The sequence below is a fragment of the Anoplolepis gracilipes genome, chromosome 5, assembly GCF_047496725.1.
Source record: "Anoplolepis gracilipes chromosome 5, ASM4749672v1, whole genome shotgun sequence".
Lineage (NCBI taxonomy): Eukaryota > Metazoa > Arthropoda > Insecta > Hymenoptera > Formicidae > Anoplolepis > Anoplolepis gracilipes.
In genome coordinates, this window is record NC_132974.1 from 607,651 (window position 1) to 627,242 (window position 19,592).

The 19,592-nt window shown below is 27.2% G+C and overlaps 4 protein-coding genes across 6 annotated transcripts; 2 read left to right on the forward strand and 2 right to left on the reverse strand.

Moving 5' to 3' along the window:
* Positions 1-2,400: 2,400 nt before the first annotated feature.
* LOC140665843 (uncharacterized) lies at positions 2,401-7,913 on the forward strand. Its single transcript, XM_072892422.1, has 5 exons — positions 2,401-2,633; positions 6,182-6,302; positions 6,380-6,454; positions 6,950-7,129; positions 7,397-7,913. Exons 1-5 carry the CDS (start codon positions 2,625-2,627, stop codon positions 7,609-7,611), a joined length of 600 nt encoding a protein of 199 aa, XP_072748523.1. The 5' UTR covers positions 2,401-2,624; the 3' UTR covers positions 7,612-7,913.
* Positions 7,914-7,999: 86 nt separating this feature from the next.
* Rtv (QVR superfamily protein rtv) lies at positions 8,000-10,129 on the reverse strand. Its single transcript, XM_072892423.1, has 3 exons — positions 9,880-10,129; positions 8,568-8,735; positions 8,000-8,381 (listed from the first exon to the last, which is right to left on the reverse strand). Exons 1-3 carry the CDS (start codon positions 9,947-9,949, stop codon positions 8,182-8,184), a joined length of 438 nt encoding a protein of 145 aa, XP_072748524.1. The 5' UTR covers positions 9,950-10,129; the 3' UTR covers positions 8,000-8,181.
* A 718-nt stretch (positions 10,130-10,847) lies between these two features.
* On the reverse strand, positions 10,848-15,669 carry LOC140665819 (uncharacterized). 2 transcript variants are annotated; one of them, XM_072892388.1, is made up of 10 exons: positions 15,216-15,669; positions 13,423-13,518; positions 12,981-13,219; positions 12,598-12,701; positions 12,222-12,380; positions 11,996-12,063; positions 11,735-11,920; positions 11,531-11,664; positions 11,185-11,289; positions 10,848-11,001 (listed from the first exon to the last, which is right to left on the reverse strand). In XM_072892388.1, the coding sequence occupies exons 3-10, from the start codon at positions 13,129-13,131 to the stop codon at positions 10,883-10,885; spliced, it is 1,026 nt and encodes a 341-aa protein (XP_072748489.1). In that variant the 5' UTR covers positions 13,132-13,219; positions 13,423-13,518; positions 15,216-15,669; the 3' UTR covers positions 10,848-10,882. The 2 variants fall into 2 exon arrangements, with proteins under 2 accessions (XP_072748489.1, XP_072748488.1); XM_072892387.1 differs by lacking the exon at positions 15,216-15,669 and having other exon boundaries at positions 12,981-13,216; positions 13,423-13,454.
* Positions 15,389-19,551, forward strand: LOC140665816 (protein lin-9 homolog). 2 transcript variants are annotated; one of them, XM_072892382.1, is made up of 7 exons: positions 15,389-15,470; positions 16,372-16,711; positions 16,817-17,119; positions 17,244-17,661; positions 17,757-18,103; positions 18,179-18,425; positions 18,519-19,551. In XM_072892382.1, the coding sequence occupies exons 1-7, from the start codon at positions 15,452-15,454 to the stop codon at positions 18,708-18,710; spliced, it is 1,866 nt and encodes a 621-aa protein (XP_072748483.1). In that variant the 5' UTR covers positions 15,389-15,451; the 3' UTR covers positions 18,711-19,551. The 2 variants fall into 2 exon arrangements, with proteins under 2 accessions (XP_072748483.1, XP_072748484.1); XM_072892383.1 differs by lacking the exon at positions 15,389-15,470 and adding an exon at positions 15,649-15,997.
* Positions 19,552-19,592: the final 41 nt, after the last annotated feature.

The window sequence follows — 19,592 nt, forward strand, 5'->3', positions numbered from 1 at the left end:
TTTGATTATTAAAGTAAAATGTATACATTTTCACATATAGTGTTTTTGAATCAAGCAAATTTGATGATAACTCTGAAAATAAAATTAAACCCAATTTGTAGTAAAATATCCTTAATGAAAAATATTTTCAGAATTTTTCTTAAAAATTTTCAGACTTTCTCAGGAAATTTTTCCATACAAATTGGCACACTTTTTAGAAATATTCAGAAAAAGAATCTGACAATTTATAAGTAAATTATTTCTCGATTTTTTTCAGATCAATATATCTGAAATATCTTCATTTCAATTATGAAATATTTTCATAATCTGAGAAATCCATGATTTATCTATTTAGCTTTTATTTTTCTGTCTTGTCTTTGAATATGTTTTATTTGGCGATACAAGAACACACAAACGTCATTCTATTTTTTTATTTTTCACTCAATATCGAACGAAGGTAGAATAATGTTAACGTAATTTCACACATATCTTACTCTATCTTTGTTTGATATCCAGTGACAGGACATAATTAATATAAAAGTTGATAAATCACGAATTCTTTAGAAATATCCCGTTAAATATAAATACATTAAAATTCCTCATATAAAATATTCTGATGATGTAAGATTGTAAATACAGAGATATAATATTTTATATTTTTATGGTAAACAAATTTCGTAAGAATTTTTTATATGTATAAATATGTATAAATGTAAAATATTTTGAGATTTCTTATTTTACAATTTTCTAAAAAATATTAAAAAATCTAAGTAAATTTGGGATTTTTTAAAGAGAATTCATAAACTTAAATTATAAAAGTATTTAAAACTTTTACAAAATTATACCATTTTTTTCAACAGAGATATGTTCGGCCAAAATAGGTTTTGAATCTAATAATCAATATAAATAAGACATTAATAATATAAATAATAAAAAGTACATATGTGCATTTAACATTCTTTTAAAACACAAGATTCTTTAATAGCTTTAATTAATCAAACGCTTGAAGTATTTTATTAATTAATTAATTTAATAATCCAAGTATTCTAGTAACCCAAGACAAAGTTTATTACATCATTAATCGCACTCACTGTCAGATTAAAATTGTTTTATTCGAAAATATTAATAACTTAAGAACGTAATAATAAAATGAAAAAAGTTATTGTAAGGAATAACTTTCTTTAAATTATTTTTGTTATTTGAGACTAAAAAATTTTACAGAAAACTGCATTTTTTTTCTAGTTTCTGAAGTCAATTATTTTTATAAAAAACAGAGTTGTAAATGTCAAATTACTTAGCTTTTAAATCTAATGTAACATTTCGATTATTACAATAAAATATATATATTTTCATAAAGAGAATTTACACATGACAGTTTTTTACATGATTTATATAGTTATCAACGCAATTTGCAGACAAAATACAGAATTTGCGTTTTATCCTAAATATAACTCAGATAGCACAAAATATTTATAAAATAAACTCCTCACAACAATTAAAGAAACACCTAAATTTTCTTGAAAAATAGGTAAAATTCAATCACTATGTAACTTCGTTAAAAATGAACGAAATTTAAATTTTAAATGTTGAAATCTCTACTTTTGAAAGCTTACCGTTATTTTTATGCTTCTGTGAGTTTGATAATTTTTACGTACAGAAAACTATGAGCTAGACCGAATGTGAAATTTTTTTGTCACTCTTTTGAATAAATCATAAATATCTTAGCAAATATTTGAGAAATATTTACAATAACTACTATAAATATTTATCTTTTACTTATAAATATTATATATAATATTTCATCTATATTTTTAAAAAATATATTTTTATAAATATTTATAAATATTTATCATAAATATTGTGTGTTGTCTGGGGAGATTGATCATTAATCGTATTTGTTAACATTATTCCGTACTATATTTTTGGCACCCTCAAACCCTAAAAAAATTTATATACTTTTTTTGATCCTTCCATAAAGAGTAGATAAAATAAAAATTAAATATATATAAAGATTGGAATAATAAATTTGAAAAATAATTTATTTATTGCAAATATATAAAATAAAATATTTAAAGGAATTACTGTCCGAAAATTGCACGGACAAAAATGATCCAATACAAAGAGTTAATATTCAATAACTTGTATAATAATTCTTTGCATAGTTAATTAACTAAAATACTCGCTATTCAATCGCGAATATCTCGTGCGATCCATCGCCAAGGCATCGTGAGATAAAAAATGGGATGCGTTCGCGGAGAAGTTTCGCAAGCGCTAAATTCTATCGCGCGATCTGAAGTCGAGATGAAAGTCTCTCCTCGTCGAGCCTGATCCCCTGCGAGTCCTTATTACTTGGGTGCCTTCGCCAAAGTCGAGCTACGCAGGTGGGGTACGTATTATGTATATGTGTGACGAGAAGGGGGATGCTGAAATTCATACATACAGCATACATGCACCGTGACGTTCTCCGTTCGAAAACTGGATCAGTTCCTGGCCGCATCCATGAGGCGTCTCGCGAGATTTAGCTAGATCCTAAAAGTCGCGTTGTGGAACAAAAAAAAAGATCCTTAGGACGATTGTGATTCGAGCGAGCAAGTGTGTATAGTGAAATCATCCAAATTTCGATTGGTGCTAAACAAAACCACATAATGACGACGGTGGGTGAAATAAAGTTGGATAAGTTTATTGTGTCAACAATATACTTATAAAACCTACATATATTTAATTTATTTATTAGTTGTAATATAATAGTTATAATATATCCGCCGTTGCTTTTCCCTGTAATTTAAATATTTTACTTTACCATAATTTTAATTTGAGATTTCATTATTAAAGTAATGAAAATCGAAAATTATATCATGTACAACATTTTATTTGTAAATGATAAATTATGCATGTTTTATAGGAAACGTTATATCAATTTTACATTAATTTTGAAATATTTTAAATATTTAGAAAATAGTGAAATTTTTGGCAAAGAAATATAGTTATCATTAAGCGTTTAACGTTACAACAGTCTAAAAATTTGATCTGCAAAAAATGGAAATTTTAAATAATTTTTAATAACTTTCAATCCTTGTAATACTAGATGCGCTATCTATATAAATTAATAATCTACATAAATCTAATAAAATCTTATATATTTATATAAATTAATAAATTAATAAATAAATAAAATTCTTAACTTTTAAGTAGATTGAAACATTCTTTAATATTTTTATTTGTAAAAAATCAGAATAATCTTTCTGTATCAATGTTGTAATCTAAAAAGTTATAGATAGCTAAAGAAAGAGAAACAGAAATGCTAAACTATTTGCAAAATTTGCAATATAATTTCAAAGAAAATGAAAAAAAATGAGAAGATAATTCAAGTAATTTGTCCACTTTTATTTTGATGTTTTAATTTTGAACAAGAAAATTTTATTATGAGAAATTAATTTATTTTTTCACTTTTTTACTATTGTGCAATCCATATAATTGTCGGAATAATTCATTATATGATGAATTAATTTATCTGTAGATTTATCTTAATTTTATTATGAGAAATTAATTTATTTTTCATTTTTTTATCATTATTACAAATATACCACATAATATGTATATTGTCGGAGAAATTAGTCATATGACGAATTAATTTATCCGTTGATTTATCGATATTATGTCATCATTCGTACGTTGCATAATTATCATTTCATCATACATTATTAGAAAGGTAAAATAAAACAATCGGAAATATGCGTGCACGTGTGTATCATGTAATTGTCTCGTGTGACTTGCTTTTATTCAATCACATATAAGTATGTTAATGTATCTCTCTCACGAATATAGAATCACACATTTCAATATACAACAACTTAATTTCTTTCTCCCTTTCTCATATACACGTGTGTGTTATATTTCTTTTTATTTTATGAATTAATTTGTTTTTAACTTTCTCTATTATAAAAATCCAGACAGCACAAAATATTTATAATAATTATTTTATTATATTTATAAATATTTTTAAGATTTGAGATTGAATAGATCATAAATATCCTAGCAAATATTTGAGAAGCATTTACAAAATAATACTTATTTTTTACTTACCATAAATATTGTAGAAAATATTTCATTTATATTTTAAAAATATGTCGAATAAAGATTTTTATAAAATATATATATAAAATATTTATATGATATATCAAAAAAATATAATATATTTATAAATATTTATCATAAATATTATTGTGTACTGTCTCTCTGGGAATTGAATTTTCCATTTTATGAAAAAGATCTCACATCCTTTCGAAATTCGATTTTTTTAAATCGTGAATCCCATTATCGGGTTTCTGTGATCAACCAGTGCTATTTTTGAACACAAAAATATTACTTATGCATACCAGGTTTCTGCAACGTTGAATTTCAAATGCCGGATTCAAAGCAGTCGAGTATATTCCCAGGTGAAGGTGAACGGAAAGGAAAACGAAAGGGTAGCTTGACACGCACTGCCGAGCACGTGTGTGTTTCTATAAGAGAATGAATCTCCTCGCACGCACGCACACACACACGCGTGAATGCGTTTTGTCGGGGCGTAGGCGTGCTTAGTTGTGATGGTGTGTAATAGTACTCTTGTCAGTGATGGAATGCAAAGATATAAGTACTTACCTCTCCCTCCCTCTCTCTCTCTCTCTCTCTCTCTCTCTCTCTCTTTCTCTATGTCGTGGCCGCTAAAAATATTGCCTTTCAAAGCGCAATATTGCTGGTAATCCTTGTGGGAAAAGCGTCTTTCGTACACTCGCAAGGGAGGGCAATGTTTCGCAAGCAGGTCATCGAAATGATGTAAACGCATTCCGACGTTACATCAAGAATAATATTAACAGTAAATTCTGGAGGCCTCATATATATATATGAAGAATTTAAGAAAAATAATATATTAAAAATAAATAATTATGAAATAATAATAAACGCTACTTTTAATAGAATGATAAATAAAATTTATTGATATTTTTATAATAAAAATTACGTTAACCCAGATAGCACACAATATTTATGGTAAATATTTATGAATATATATATTTTTTTGAAATATTAAATAAATATTTTATACATATTTTATATAAAAATCTTTATTCGACATATTTTTAACATATAGATGAAATATTTTGTACAATATTTATGATAAGTAAAAAATAAATAATTATAATAATTATTGGATAAATATTTCTCAAATATTTTTCTAGCATATTTATGATAAATATTTATGACCTATTCAATTTAAAATTTTAAAAATATTTATAAAATATTTAAATAATTATTATAAATATTTTGTAAATTATTAATTTTATAATTATTATAAATATTTTATAAATATTTTGTGCTGTCTGGGAAATAAACAACACACATGTAATATTAATACGATTAATATAATTAACAAAATTTATGTAATGATTATGCAAATACTTTTTATATTTTGAAGAAATACTAACCAAATAATAATAAAAATATATAAATTTCAATGGCAATAGTTGGTAAGAAATGTTTACTCTGTAAAAACACTACACAAAGTATGAAGTGTTTGATTCGATTATTTCATGTATAACGATTTAACTATAATCTTTTATATATACAATATAATCAATTAAATATATTTGTCTAATATTTTTTATATGTTAATAATAATTTATTCAAAATTCTCTCATGGCTCATATTTCGAAGATTGATCTTATAGATTACTTTCAGATATCTATTATGATTAGATATAATTATGTAATTTATCCTCCCGCATACTACGTGAGAGATTATAAATCTCCCGTACATCTGTGTAGAATAAATTTTAGAAACTTATCTGCCTTGACACATTTTAACGCTATGTATTTTTACGATTATTTTCTGCATCGTCAAGTGATTCATCAAAAAAAGAGATTTATCTGTGTCCACGTGCATACCACCTATATCGTGACATAAAAACGCTTGCTTCGGGCCTTTTTCGTGACGAACAGTGAAATTTAACTATTTATTTAATTAATTATGCAATTATTTTCAACAAAATTTATATTTGAAACCAAGAAAAAATATCGATTCTCTAAAATAATCGAGAGAAATGTGCTCTTAAATAATTAAAATGTTTTTTTTCTTTTTTTACATTTGTTGCGACTTATGAACGATTCGCGAATGATAAGACTTCGCCGATCCCAAATTACAAAATAAACTGTAATTTTAATTTCAGGTAACTAAAATAGTGTTACTGCTACTCGCGGTATCAACGGTCAGTTCTCTGCCGCTCGCGAACGTGCATGTGAAATTTGTATCGCCCTCCAACGTGCACGAGCACAGCATCACAACAGACGGTTAGGCATCCATTGCAACCATAATGCTTTATATTGCATTAGGTTATTTTAATTTATGCGTTCGCGTTCCTCTTCAGGAGATCGAACATTGGCTCAAAAGTCGTTCATCTCGATCGGCCGAAGAAACTCAGCAAAGCATTCTAAGGATCTCGGTGACTATTCCATCTTTATATTTATGCAATTATTTTAATATAATTAATTAATAATAGTGTAATCCCCGGGTAAGCACACAATATTTATAAAATATATACAAAATACTTATAATTATTATTTGGATTTTTTATCAATATTTATCAAAATATTTTATAAATATTTTTGTAATTTTAGATTAAACACAAGTCATAAAGATTTATTATAAATATTCTAGCAATTATAAAAATATTACTACAAGTATTTATTTTTCTACTTACTATAAATACAATATTATTATATATATAAAATATTTAATTTATATATTTTGATATATCGAATATAGTTTTTATAATTTTTTCTTTTAATGTGTATAAAAAATATATATAAAATATTTTTATCATATTTCAAAAAAATAAATATATTTATAAATATTAGGTGCTGTCTACATAAATAATATATATTTCCAGTGCGGATAAAAATTATTCATATTTGCGATATGTAATATATTTTTACAGATTATAATTACAGAACGAGCGTGCGGCGAAATCACTTACAGACGATACCGATAACGAATTCCAAAAACGCTGAATCCCTGTGGCCGGTCGGTGTTTTTCTGCCACCGATTAACGTTAATGATCTCGGATATAGCTGGAACGAGGTGCAACATGGTCTTCCTGATTTCTACAAATTAGAGGGTAAAAATATCTTTCCGCCGGCGAAATTTAGGCTGTTAAAATCTCACTTTTAATTACATACTTTCAATTTTATTTTATTTTATTTATTTACTTTTTTTTTAATTATTTTTATTTTATTTTTACACGCTAAACAAAATTAATTAAAGATTCAATATACTTTGGAAAAAAATAATTAGAAAAACACTAATTACACATAATTTTTTAAATAACAACAATGTTTTGTTTAATACAATTTTAATTTTAATTTTAGTTTTGTTTTGATTGCAGGACGAGACCCGTACTTATTAACTGGCCGTGAAGCAATGATGGCAGTTAAATATCTTTATGGACTGGGTGAGCTTTTCTTCGACGATTATCCGCATGCCAAAGCATTGCTGAGAAAACAGGAAGAAAGGAGATCAAACGGTTTGCATGGACAAATCCTGGGCAGTTTAAATCCTAGGTCTCCGTTTCGCAGGCAAGGTGTTGAGAAGCAAAATTAAGCTAAGAGTGATCTAATTGAAAAATTGATACCCAGTATTATTGTACTCTGGGGAAAAATCACACAAAAAATTTGCAATATATAATATCTTTTTATAAATAAAAAATGTATCATGTTTTGCGAGACATGTTGAAACAAAATACAATATATTAGAAATTAAATTTAATTATTCAGAGAGAAAGAAAACAAAGATGATGGGCTCAAGAATATTCTTTCAAAAAATATAAAATGTCTCATATCACACTATTGCGTTAAATTTGTTGTTACTTTTTCATTGTGAAAAAAGAAATACAAATTAAGACAATTAATTATGGTAAACTAAAACAAAACATACATTTAAATTTATAAAATAAAATACATCTAATATAATAAAATATATATAATAAAATACACTTATACTTGTGACGCTTATTATATGATATGGTTTATAAAAAAACACATTATTTCACACATACAAGAATATATATGTATCAAAATATTTCTTGTAAAAACTTTTACGTGCTTTATGAAACACTCACAAGAAGTTTAATCATTTTAGCTCATTCGTGATAGATATTAGTTATTTATGTCTTCAAATTAACCATCGTAAACATATAGCTATCGTTATTAAAAACCTACTGATTACGCTTGTTCTCATCACTCCATTACAAAGGTCTCCATAACAGAGGCACATGTACACTTTTTTGTAATTCCACACGGTGTAAGCACATCTCTCCTCGGTGTCATCCGGACCTCGTTGGAAGCACAATCTTTGTGTAGCGGTACCATATTCTAAAATCAAAATAAAAATATGCTAATATCAAATGTTATAAAATTTTTTCTATTACTTAATTAATAGTTTTATTTTAATAATAATATTTTGAAGATAAATCATCTCGGAGAAATATGTATTTATTATATATTTTTATTATAGAATAATATATAAATTAAATATGTGTTTAAAGCAAAATAACTCACCGTTATTTAAATTTTGACTCTCAATAATTTTTCCACACCATCCGGAAACACAAGGTACCGCATCTATACCTTTTTCAAACGCAATTTGGGTAGAATTCATGGTGAAAGGATCTTTACAGGAGCCTAATTCTCCTCTCGATCTACAGCTTACGCATCTTCGGAGAATGCCTGTAAACACGTGAAAAATGGGACTGTCATTTTTAGGAGAAATAAGTTTAGATTGCCATTGATTTGACTTGCATAGCATATACAATGACATTGATCAGTAGAATTTATTGGTACACAAATTTTTCGACTTATAATTTTTATGTTTAAAGTATTAAGATAAACAATATATATTATATAAGTTGTAATTTATAATAAAAATTATTTATATACTTAAATTAGACAATTTATTTCGTTTATAGAAATTAAAGAACATCCTCATAAAATAATGATATTCCACATCTTTTATTAAGAAAGAAAAATTACTGGTTTGCTGAAAATAAAATATTAACACATACTTTCAATTTTTCTCTTATTTATAATTCCACATATTATTAAAAAAGAATATTAAGAATATATGAATACTATTCTTAGACAGTACATGATATTTATAATAAATTGATAAATATTTGATTATATATATAATTCATATATGACTCATTAGATATGAGTCATAAATATTTTCACTATTTATTTTGTTTGAAATATTTAAATATTTTATACATCTTATTTTATATATATTAAGAAAAATAAGTCATAAAATTTATATTTAATATATTATTAAAATGTAGAATAAATATTTTATATAATACGTTCCGATAAAAGTAAAAAATTAATACATATTTGTAATATTTTGTAAATATTTCTCAAATATTTGCTGCGATATATATTTATGATAAATCTTTATGATCTGTTCAATTTAAAATTACAAAAATGTTTATAAAATATTTTGATAAATATAAAATTTTCAAATAATTAAATATTTTATATAATGCTTATGATAAAAGTAAAAAAAATTAAATATTTTATATAATACTTACGATAAAAGTAAAAAATAATAAATATTTGTAATATTTTGTAAATATTTCTCAAATATTTGTTGCAATATTTATGATAAATCTTTATGATCTGTTCAATTTAAAATTATAAAAATGTTTGTAAAATATTTTGATAAATATAAAATTTTCAAATAATTATTATAAATATTTCCTATATATATATATATATATTTTTTATAAATATTGTGTGCTGTCTGAGTAAGAATATATGACCAAGAATATCATAATGTGATTGAGAAAACTTTTCTATTCACAGAGAAGAAACTCACCAACACTTTCTTGAATCGCGATAATGGAGAAAGTTGCGAAGATCGCATGAACACTTGTTTGAAATTTCATCCTACTTCGTCACTAATCTTCGGTCAGTCTTTCATACAATTAATTATGCTAGCTCGTTAATGAGCACCGTAAATGAGAAGCCGGGAACTACGATAAAACATGGTCATTTTGGAACTAAACTGAACTGTCTGAAGACGAACACGTACGCTTCTCGTAGCCGTCTCGTACCAGGTCCCCCTTTCACTTAACTTTAAGGTCATCGTATACTAAGGAGAATCAGAAGGAACGTGAAAGAAATAACTATGAGGTGTATTCTCTATCGATAACTGATCTGTAATAAAATGCTGAAGTATTCAATAACAATAACATTAAAAGTGGATAATCAAAATGACATAATTGTGTAATTTATATTGTTAGTTAAAAAATGAGTAACTTAATTAATTGTGAATATATGTGATAAATTCTGGTAAATTTTCTTCAATTTTTATAAATATTTATAAAAATTAGATTGTAAAAAGACTATTTTGCATAAGATTATTAGAAAACTAACAATCTAAAATAAAAATTTCATTAAATCGGACATCATATTTTATTACATTTATTATTATTATAATTTTATAAAATTAACAAAAAATATTGTTAATGTATTTTGTAATGTATTTATAATTGTGTAATTTATATTGTTAATTAAAAAATAATAAGTAACTTAATTAATTAAAAATATTTGTCTGTCTTCAATTTTCATAAACATATATAAAAATTTGATTATAAAAAACCTATAATTTTAAATTATTAGAAAACTAACAATCTAAAATAAAAATTTCATTAAATCGGACATAATATTTATTACATTTATTATAATATATTTATAATACATTTATTATAATATTTATTACATTTATTACATTTATTATAATATATTTATAAAATTAACAAAATGTTGTTAATGTATTTTGCATTTCGGCAAACTATTCAACCTCCTCCGCTGATAGATCATCCTGTGGCAGATTGAAATTTATCTCTCTGTCGGCAAGTTATTACTATACCCGCGCAATAGCAGATCGAAGTCAAAAAGATTATAACTCCTAGATAGCCCAAATGTCGAAAAAAAGCTATACAAAAATAACATATAAATAGATTATATATTTATAAGAATGTGATGTTATATACACTTATGAAGATTATTAAAAATTTAATCATTTAATAATTAAACTAAATTGTCACTAGTATTATTTTTATAATTATATCTGTAATCTTATTCATTCATATATTTTACCATAATTTTTATTGCTAACCTTGTGTCAAAAGCCGAGTTTTAGATATAACGATGATTTTCAAACGCATCATGTTAATGTTATCCACGTAACAGGTATAGTTACCTTGCTCCTCTTTGGACACGTCTATCGCAAAAATATACTGTCATAAAAAATATAAAAAAATATCCTTTTAAAAAAAATAAAAAATAACTAAATTAAAAAAAATACCTTTGGATAAATTTATGAAATCAATGCATCTAAGATTGCAATTATATAAAAGTTAAAATAGCTACCATATAATATTATCATATCATACCATTTATATATAATATATAATATATATAATATGATATATATAATATATATAATATAGATAATACGTTACCCATTAAATAAAGTGTTGAGAAAGTGTCTACCATCACTCTAATTTGTATATCTTTTTTACGAAATGACCGTCCTGTTCCTTTCTTTAAAGTCAGTGTATCCTTTTTCCAAATTACTTGCGATGTTGTGCTTGATCTGTGTGTAAAATATTCTTTCTCACTGTCAAATTTTATATAAAATACGGGCGCAAAATTGTTTTAATTACTCTGGGCAAGTTATAGCGAGATGGGCGCCTTCGGCGAGAACGTATCGCTTAGCGTATCGAAACTTTTCACCCTTCTTTCTCTTCTTTACGCGCGGGCATTTCCTGCAAGGTTCTTTTAAAATAAATTCCGGCAAATACCGTAAGATACGGCTGATAGTGGGAAATTCACTTTGAAGCAGAGCAGATCTAAGAATACGTAATAATTAAATCTATCATATTGTTAATCGATATCATCGAAATTAAAATGCTATAGATATTTACTTGCAAGGAAGTGTTGGAGATCCTCGAAAGAAGTGTATAATGATCGAATCGTTTCTCTCTATCATTGTCTAAAATAATAATAATTAAAATAATACTTAAAACAAATAATTAAAATAAATAAGTAAATAATTAATTAAAATAAAACAATAATAAAAAGGTATATTACATATATTATATATACCAGATAGTTTACAGTAAGAAAAAGAAAAATATAAATAATACTCGCTGCATTTATGGTGCGTTTTAATCTGCAGTGACCCCTACTAGTTTTAATACCGCGATTATTTATACATTGTTTGCATTTACTCCACGGGCCCCATTCGGATACTACTTGAAGAGTAACTCCTTCCTCTCGAATATCGACTAAATCCATCATATTTGACACCTGTCAAGAGATTTTTCTTTATTTAAAATTGTTTTTTAATTTAGAAAATTAGTAATCTTCAACAAGATACATACATCATGATTATGTAATTTAAATAAAATGGCTTTGTATATTTTTGTCACTTTTGTTTAAATATATAATACGATAGAATAAAAAGAAAAAAAATAGATAATTTATATATTTATTTTGTTTGTAATTTAAAAATTAGTTAATTTACTGCAAATCTCGTAGTGACAGGCCACAAGTACGTTTCACGATATTTTTCCCATTCAGTTATATTACCCTCTTCTACAAACTCGCCACCAATATCTTTGAGGATTGCTATTAAAAACTGACAATATTAGATTCAATATTTAGCAACAAATATTCTAACAAAAAAACTTATACATATATAACATGTACTGTATAAAAGTGAAAAATAAATTGCTGTTTATATCGTATAATAAATTGACAAATAATAATTTTTCCAATTTAATAACTTGAGGTTTAAAAAAATAAATAGATAGCTAAAGAGATCAAGAGAATATTCGATATAATATTATATATACTAAAATAAAATGTCACGCATTAATTATGTTACATTAATATTCTTATATTTACGTTCAATCCTATAATTATATTTGTTTTCTTTATCCTGTCCCTCTTCACCATGACATCGATAAATGCCAGCGTCGGCGTCTGAAAAGCTTTTAATGACCAGAGAAAAATCTGGCGTCGTGTAGATTCTACTGTATGAAACATTATTTTCCATTCCCAATTCTACTTCTTTTTCCAATGTCTTTTGATACCGATCTTGATAGTACCAAATTTTCGGTTGGGATTCCTCGCGGTCGCTGCTTCTGTGAAAGTTTGGATTGTCAACAATTTACGGAGAAATACGTTGGTTCGGAAAATATGTATGTTTCTTGTATATATTTCTATGTGTTTTAAGACATCATGAAATATGAAATAATAATTAATTAAAGAAAAGACATTTGATCATTTTCAATTTAATTTATATAAGCGAATGGAACCTCTATTATTCATTTGCAGATTCTCTTACCAATAACGACATGCTAACATAATAATCGTACGATTCTGGGCACCAACAAGCAAATATTCGTCGTTCTCCTCGGATGTAATTAATCTATCTTTATTTCTGCAATATTTATTAACATTAACAAGCGTACCGTCGATAGCAAAACTGTTCGTATATGTCAAAGATGCTGTCATGAACCAAATGAGATACATAATCACTTCTGTTAATCGTTTTAAAAGCTGTGTTCCAATATTCACTTCCAGTGCTGAAAATCTATAATTTACGTGACGTACTGAATATCGGAACACAATCAAGATATTCAATTAAAATTAAAATAAACAAAGTAGTATCGTTTGAAGAAAGACAATTTTTATTTTATTTATTATTATTTATTTTGTTCATTTTATTTATTTTCCTTGATTTATACTGATAAATTCTCAGACAGCGTAAAATATTTATAAAATATTTACGAAATATTTATAACAATTATTTAAATATTATATAAATATTTTTAAAATTTTTAAGATTTTAAGATTTGAATAGATCATAAATAAATATCCCAAATTTTGCAAATATTTGAGAAATATTTACAAAATAATTATTATAAATATTTTTTACTTATCATAAATATATGATATGAAATACTTTAGTAATACGTCAAATAAAGTTCTTTATAAAATATGTATAAAATATTTATATAATATTTCAAACAAATATATATTTATAAATATTGTGTGCTGTCTGCGATATATATTAGGGGAACGTGGGGTAGAACGGCACCGCGGGGTACAATGGTGCAGAGTCGATATCTTTTTACAGAAATGCTACCTTGTCATGAAATATGTTGTAATTATTACTATTAGGTGTCTCTTTCTGCGTGCTGTTATCAGTGGTCGCAATATTTTTAGTTGAAAGTTGTTATAAATTATTTAATGCACTTGCTGTGCTCTCCGCGACTGAGTTGTAATTCTTCGATATATTTACATAAGATAAACAATGATAAAATTTTATTTTTTATTACCGTAAATACATTTATGTTTTAAAATGATCTTTTCTTATTAATTTCATACTGTGTCTATGTAAATATTGATTAATTATAATTTTTTATATGATCAAAAGTAAATAAATACGTTTTGAGACATAATGAAATATTAACCCACGAAATGTTATACTTTTTATTTTTATACTAAAGAAAGAAAGAGAGTATACATAGATGCTGTCTTTCAAAATTAATACCAAAAATTATTACATTAAAGGATATTTTTCCATGTTTTAAAGAGAAAAATATTTATTATAACAAGAGAATTGTTTTTATTTATTAATTTATAGTTATCATTTAAAAATACAAATCTATATTCTCATGTTCTATATATCATATTATAATATACAACTTTTAAGAAGTATTAAACATCAATGTTAATGAAATAAACAAGTTTTGGAGGTAGTCCATTATACCCCGAGTGAAAAGCATATCACGAAAATCTAGGCTTTTATTAAATCAATAATCTTGTCTATTTAAACTATTATTTTATAATAAACTTGTGTTTTTTCTTATAGTGGATATTCCAAAGAATATTTTTAGTAAAAAAAAGATCGATTTAATTTTTTTTAATATGTTGAAAACTTACCCCACGTTCCCCTATATAATAATAATATATTATAAAAGAGAGATAGAACAGAAAATGATGGAAGAATAAATTTTTATAGTCATTTTGTCATTTTTGACATTACTTTGACGTTATTGTGACTTTCAGTTCTATCCAGACTAATCAATATATTACTTATTAATATTTAGTTAATAATTTTTATATTCTTACCAACTCCAGGAAAATTCATAATTTGACGGACACCGCGTGACTTCCGGGCAACGTTCCAAAATTTGCTCCTAACAAAAATTTCTTCATTCTGATTGGCCGATCGCACGCTGCTCCGCTTCGAGGAGTAAATTTTGCGTACGCGACCCCGTGACAGCGGACCAATCGGATTTATCCACGCGAGATGGCGGACCGGGAGCTTCGGAAGCGCGTACCCATGATGCATCACTGATGTCAACATGGCGGACATGGTTGAAAGTGAGTGAAACTTTGTGTTATTTTCGAGGAAATTTACGCGACACGGGACGACGGTGGCCGTCGGGGACCCGACCCGGCGGAATCCGCGTTCACGATTTGTCGATTCGCCGGATCGGTGACGCGGCGGACGCGATCGCAGCGATCGTAATCGCGGTTCGAACGGCGATCGAGAGCCTGTCGGGTTTAAAATTTCAAAAATGTCCGACATACGATTCAAGCGGGACCCGAACCGTGATCACCCTAATGCCAGCGTTACATCGTGTCGAACCGAGCGGGCGAACTGTCAACGTTTCGCGTCTCGAACAGCTGATTTACGACGCTCCCGCGACGCGAACTCGATGATTTGCACAATCATCACGCGCGTAGACTGTTTACCAAACACTCGTGTTTGGTTATGTTACTTCTTATCGCCATATGAATAGTTAACACGGTCGATATTCTGGCCAATCTTTCATCGATATTATATATAATACTTTTTAAATTTGTACTCCGGCAAATACCCTATCGCGCTTTTTGAGGAAACCAAAGTATGTCTTTTTATTTCCTCTAATTGAATTAGAGAAGAGACAGATAAAAGTTGGCTTTTTCTTTTTGAATTTATAACAAATGTTGCAAATTTAATGCCTGATATAGGCTTAACGTTCCAGTACATATATATATATATTTTTTTTTTAATTCTTAACTATTCTTTTTTGAACAATTATATAAACTTTTATATATTTACTATTGCTAGAGATTCTACTATTATATATAACTCTATTGATAATAATTTATATGTAAACATTAGTAACTTTATTTATAGAGATGGCTGTGTTTATATATATATATATATATATATGACACATGTTTTTAAAATTTTATCTCATACATACATATATCAGTTTGAAACAAATTTGTTCAGGTGAATCTGCAGAAGCGTTATTATCTATAAAAAATGGAGGATATCCAGAGATTGACGAAATTAAAACGGAAGTAATAGATGATGATACAATGGACATGGATGAGCAACATATTTCGAATCATTCAATGGATCAGCAAATGGATACCGAAGAACCTGAACCAATACCAGAACTTGGACCAGCAGCTCTTGGTCTACAAAGAGTAGGCACTCAACCACCTGCTAAACCAAGTCCACCAACACAACCAGTGCAAGTGTTAAACCGTAGAGGAATGCCTGCAAGAATTAGGAAAAAAAACAAGTTATTCTATGACGATGTATTAATAAATCATCCACATCGGAGGTAAACTGTCTTTTTTTTTATACTTAAAAATGGAAATTAATGATAATTGAATAAATATTGGTTAAATGTATAAAATATAAAAAATTTATATAATCATATTTATAGAATCAAGAAGGATCCATTAACTGTAGAGGCAAAACAGTCTCCTAAAAAAATGTTACGTCAATCACCATTGAAAAAACACACCAAGATATTGAATGAACCAAAAAAGAGTACAAGTACTTCACAACCATCGACTCCTACAACTACCCCCATCAAGCAGGAGAAGGGACCTGATAAGTTGCCACAACCTACATCACCAGATCGAAAAATAGGACAGAAAATTGGTATGAGATTGAGAAATTTATTAAAGCTGCCAAAGGCGCATAAATGGGTCTGTTACGAGTGGTTTTACAGCAATATTGACAAGTATGTATAAAATAATTAAAATAAAAGTCTATTAAAGAATAAAAATATTAATAATAGTTTTGTGGAAATATGGTAGCAAACATTTTTCGTAATACTAAATGTTTTTTTTTTTTTTTTTGTACAGGATATTATTCGAGGGCGATAACGACTTTATGATATGCCTGAAGGAATCATTTCCACAATTAAAAACTCGCAAACTTACGCGTGTGGAATGGTGCAAGATCAGAAGAATGATGGGCAAACCACGAAGGTGCTCGCAATCGTTCTTTGAGGAGGAGAGACGCGAGTTGGAGAGAAAACGGCAAAAGATACGGATGCTGCAACAAAGGAAAACGGCGGATATAAACAGCTTTAAGGATTTGCCACCTGAAATACCGTTGCAATTAGTGATTGGTACGAAAGTGACAGCGAGATTGAGGAAACCTCAAGACGGCTTATTCACTGGAAGCATCGATGCCGTCGATACCAGCAATAATACTTACAGAATCACCTTCGAGAGAGCTGGATTGGGAACGCATAGTGTTCCGGATTATGAAGTTTTGGTATGTTCTCTTGGAAAAATGTATGTCGAATTTATTTTATTGAAACGCGTATACATTTATATTAATTAATATGCATTTTATTTGAAATATATTAGTCGAACGAACCGCCAGAAACAATCAGCGTTGCATCGTTCGCCCAGAAATTCAGGCCGCGGCCTTTACAGTACGTACCTTCACCACCGTACGCGATGAAGCTATCCCCACGATTAACCAACGATCCTTTGATATCCAATGCGTCTGTGTCCATACCGAAGAAACCCCATATTGGTGGCACCATGAACGGTTATCCATTGAAATTACTCGAACTTATGGTAAAGGTAAATAAGATACTCACAAATAAGAAGATTAAAATAAAAAAATTGAAAGAAATGAACGGGGAAGCTGAAAAGAGACGTTCTTTCGGAGAATCGTTACCTGCTGATTTTGAAAGAAGATACGCAGGGTATGATACATAGACTATCTTATATACAAGAGACGTTTATGATAAATCTTTATTATACTATCCTATCGTTTCCAGAATTGTCGTCGAATTAGAAAGAATGAATGGAGCTCTACAAGATTTTTTGAACGATATACAAGAATTATGTCAGGAAATGGCGCCCGAACCCAGCGTGGCGGCGATGTTAGCCCCGTCGCATCTCCGAGAAAAATGTAAGCAAGAAGCGGCAGATATGGTCGCTAGAAATAATATGATGAACGATAAAGCACCAGGAAAAATGAATCAGTTGGTAACGGATTTGACGGCGCTGATGTTACAAGTAAAGGTAAAAAAAAATCGATATTTTAATTAAATGTGTTCTATATTTTTATTTTTCTATAATATTAAAAATATTTTTTCTCATATTTTTGCACAACAGAGTTTATCAGATTCTGATCGAAACGCGTACGAGCTCAAAGTGTTGCAAGGTACTATGGAGCAGATAAGATCAAAACTCAGTCCACAGAATCAACAAGTGTTTCAAAACTGTGTAGAAATTCATATGCAGCACATTCAGCTAGGCCTAGGACAAATGGGTGCTCTAACACCATTTATGGCTCAAAGAACTTGAAAAAAATAACTGTTTATATCTTACATTATATAACATTCTCATGAAGCGTTTAATAGTACAATTGGCAAACAGTACATGATAACTATAATTTTTTATAAAAAATAAACTGATTATTTTATCTTCTTGTATAGGCTATATTGTATAATGTTATGTAAATTACATGTCTACACAATATATAGTATCTAAGCAATTATATTAGTTTTGTATATACAGAATGTATCTATTCTCTTTAATTTCGTAATACACTCTCATGAAATACTTATTATATTAGACAAAAATTTATATATCGTTCAATATTATTGAACATGTTAAGCATCTAAGAATGTTCATGTTTCAGATTTTTACATGCTGTATGTATAATTCTATTCTAGATATAAACATAAGCAGCAACAGATTATTATAAATTGGATGCAACACTGTGTGTGTGTATATATTTATATATATGAAAAGGAAGTAGTAAAAATTAGATTCCTTGAAATCTAAAAGCTTTCTAAGCTTTTATATGCAGGATAAATTTATATAGATAACAAAAAATTCGCGTTATATGTACGAAAGATTTCGGGGCTGCAGACATAATTTAAAGGTTTCAGGCTAATTATAAGAGATTTAGTATATATCAAATATTAATGTTTTTTAATCAATTTTTATCTAAAAATCGTTCGTGATATTATTATTTTTCTCGCATTATGTTTTGCAAAAAGAATAGAATATTTAATATATTCCTTGTATATTTATATATAATAGTCGTATATAATCCAAAGAAAATATATACTTTTGAAAAAGAAAATTTTGAAATGTAATTTCGCCAAATATATATAATAAATGTATAAATAATGAGAAAGTATTAAAGATTGATAATTTATAATTACTTACATATATTAT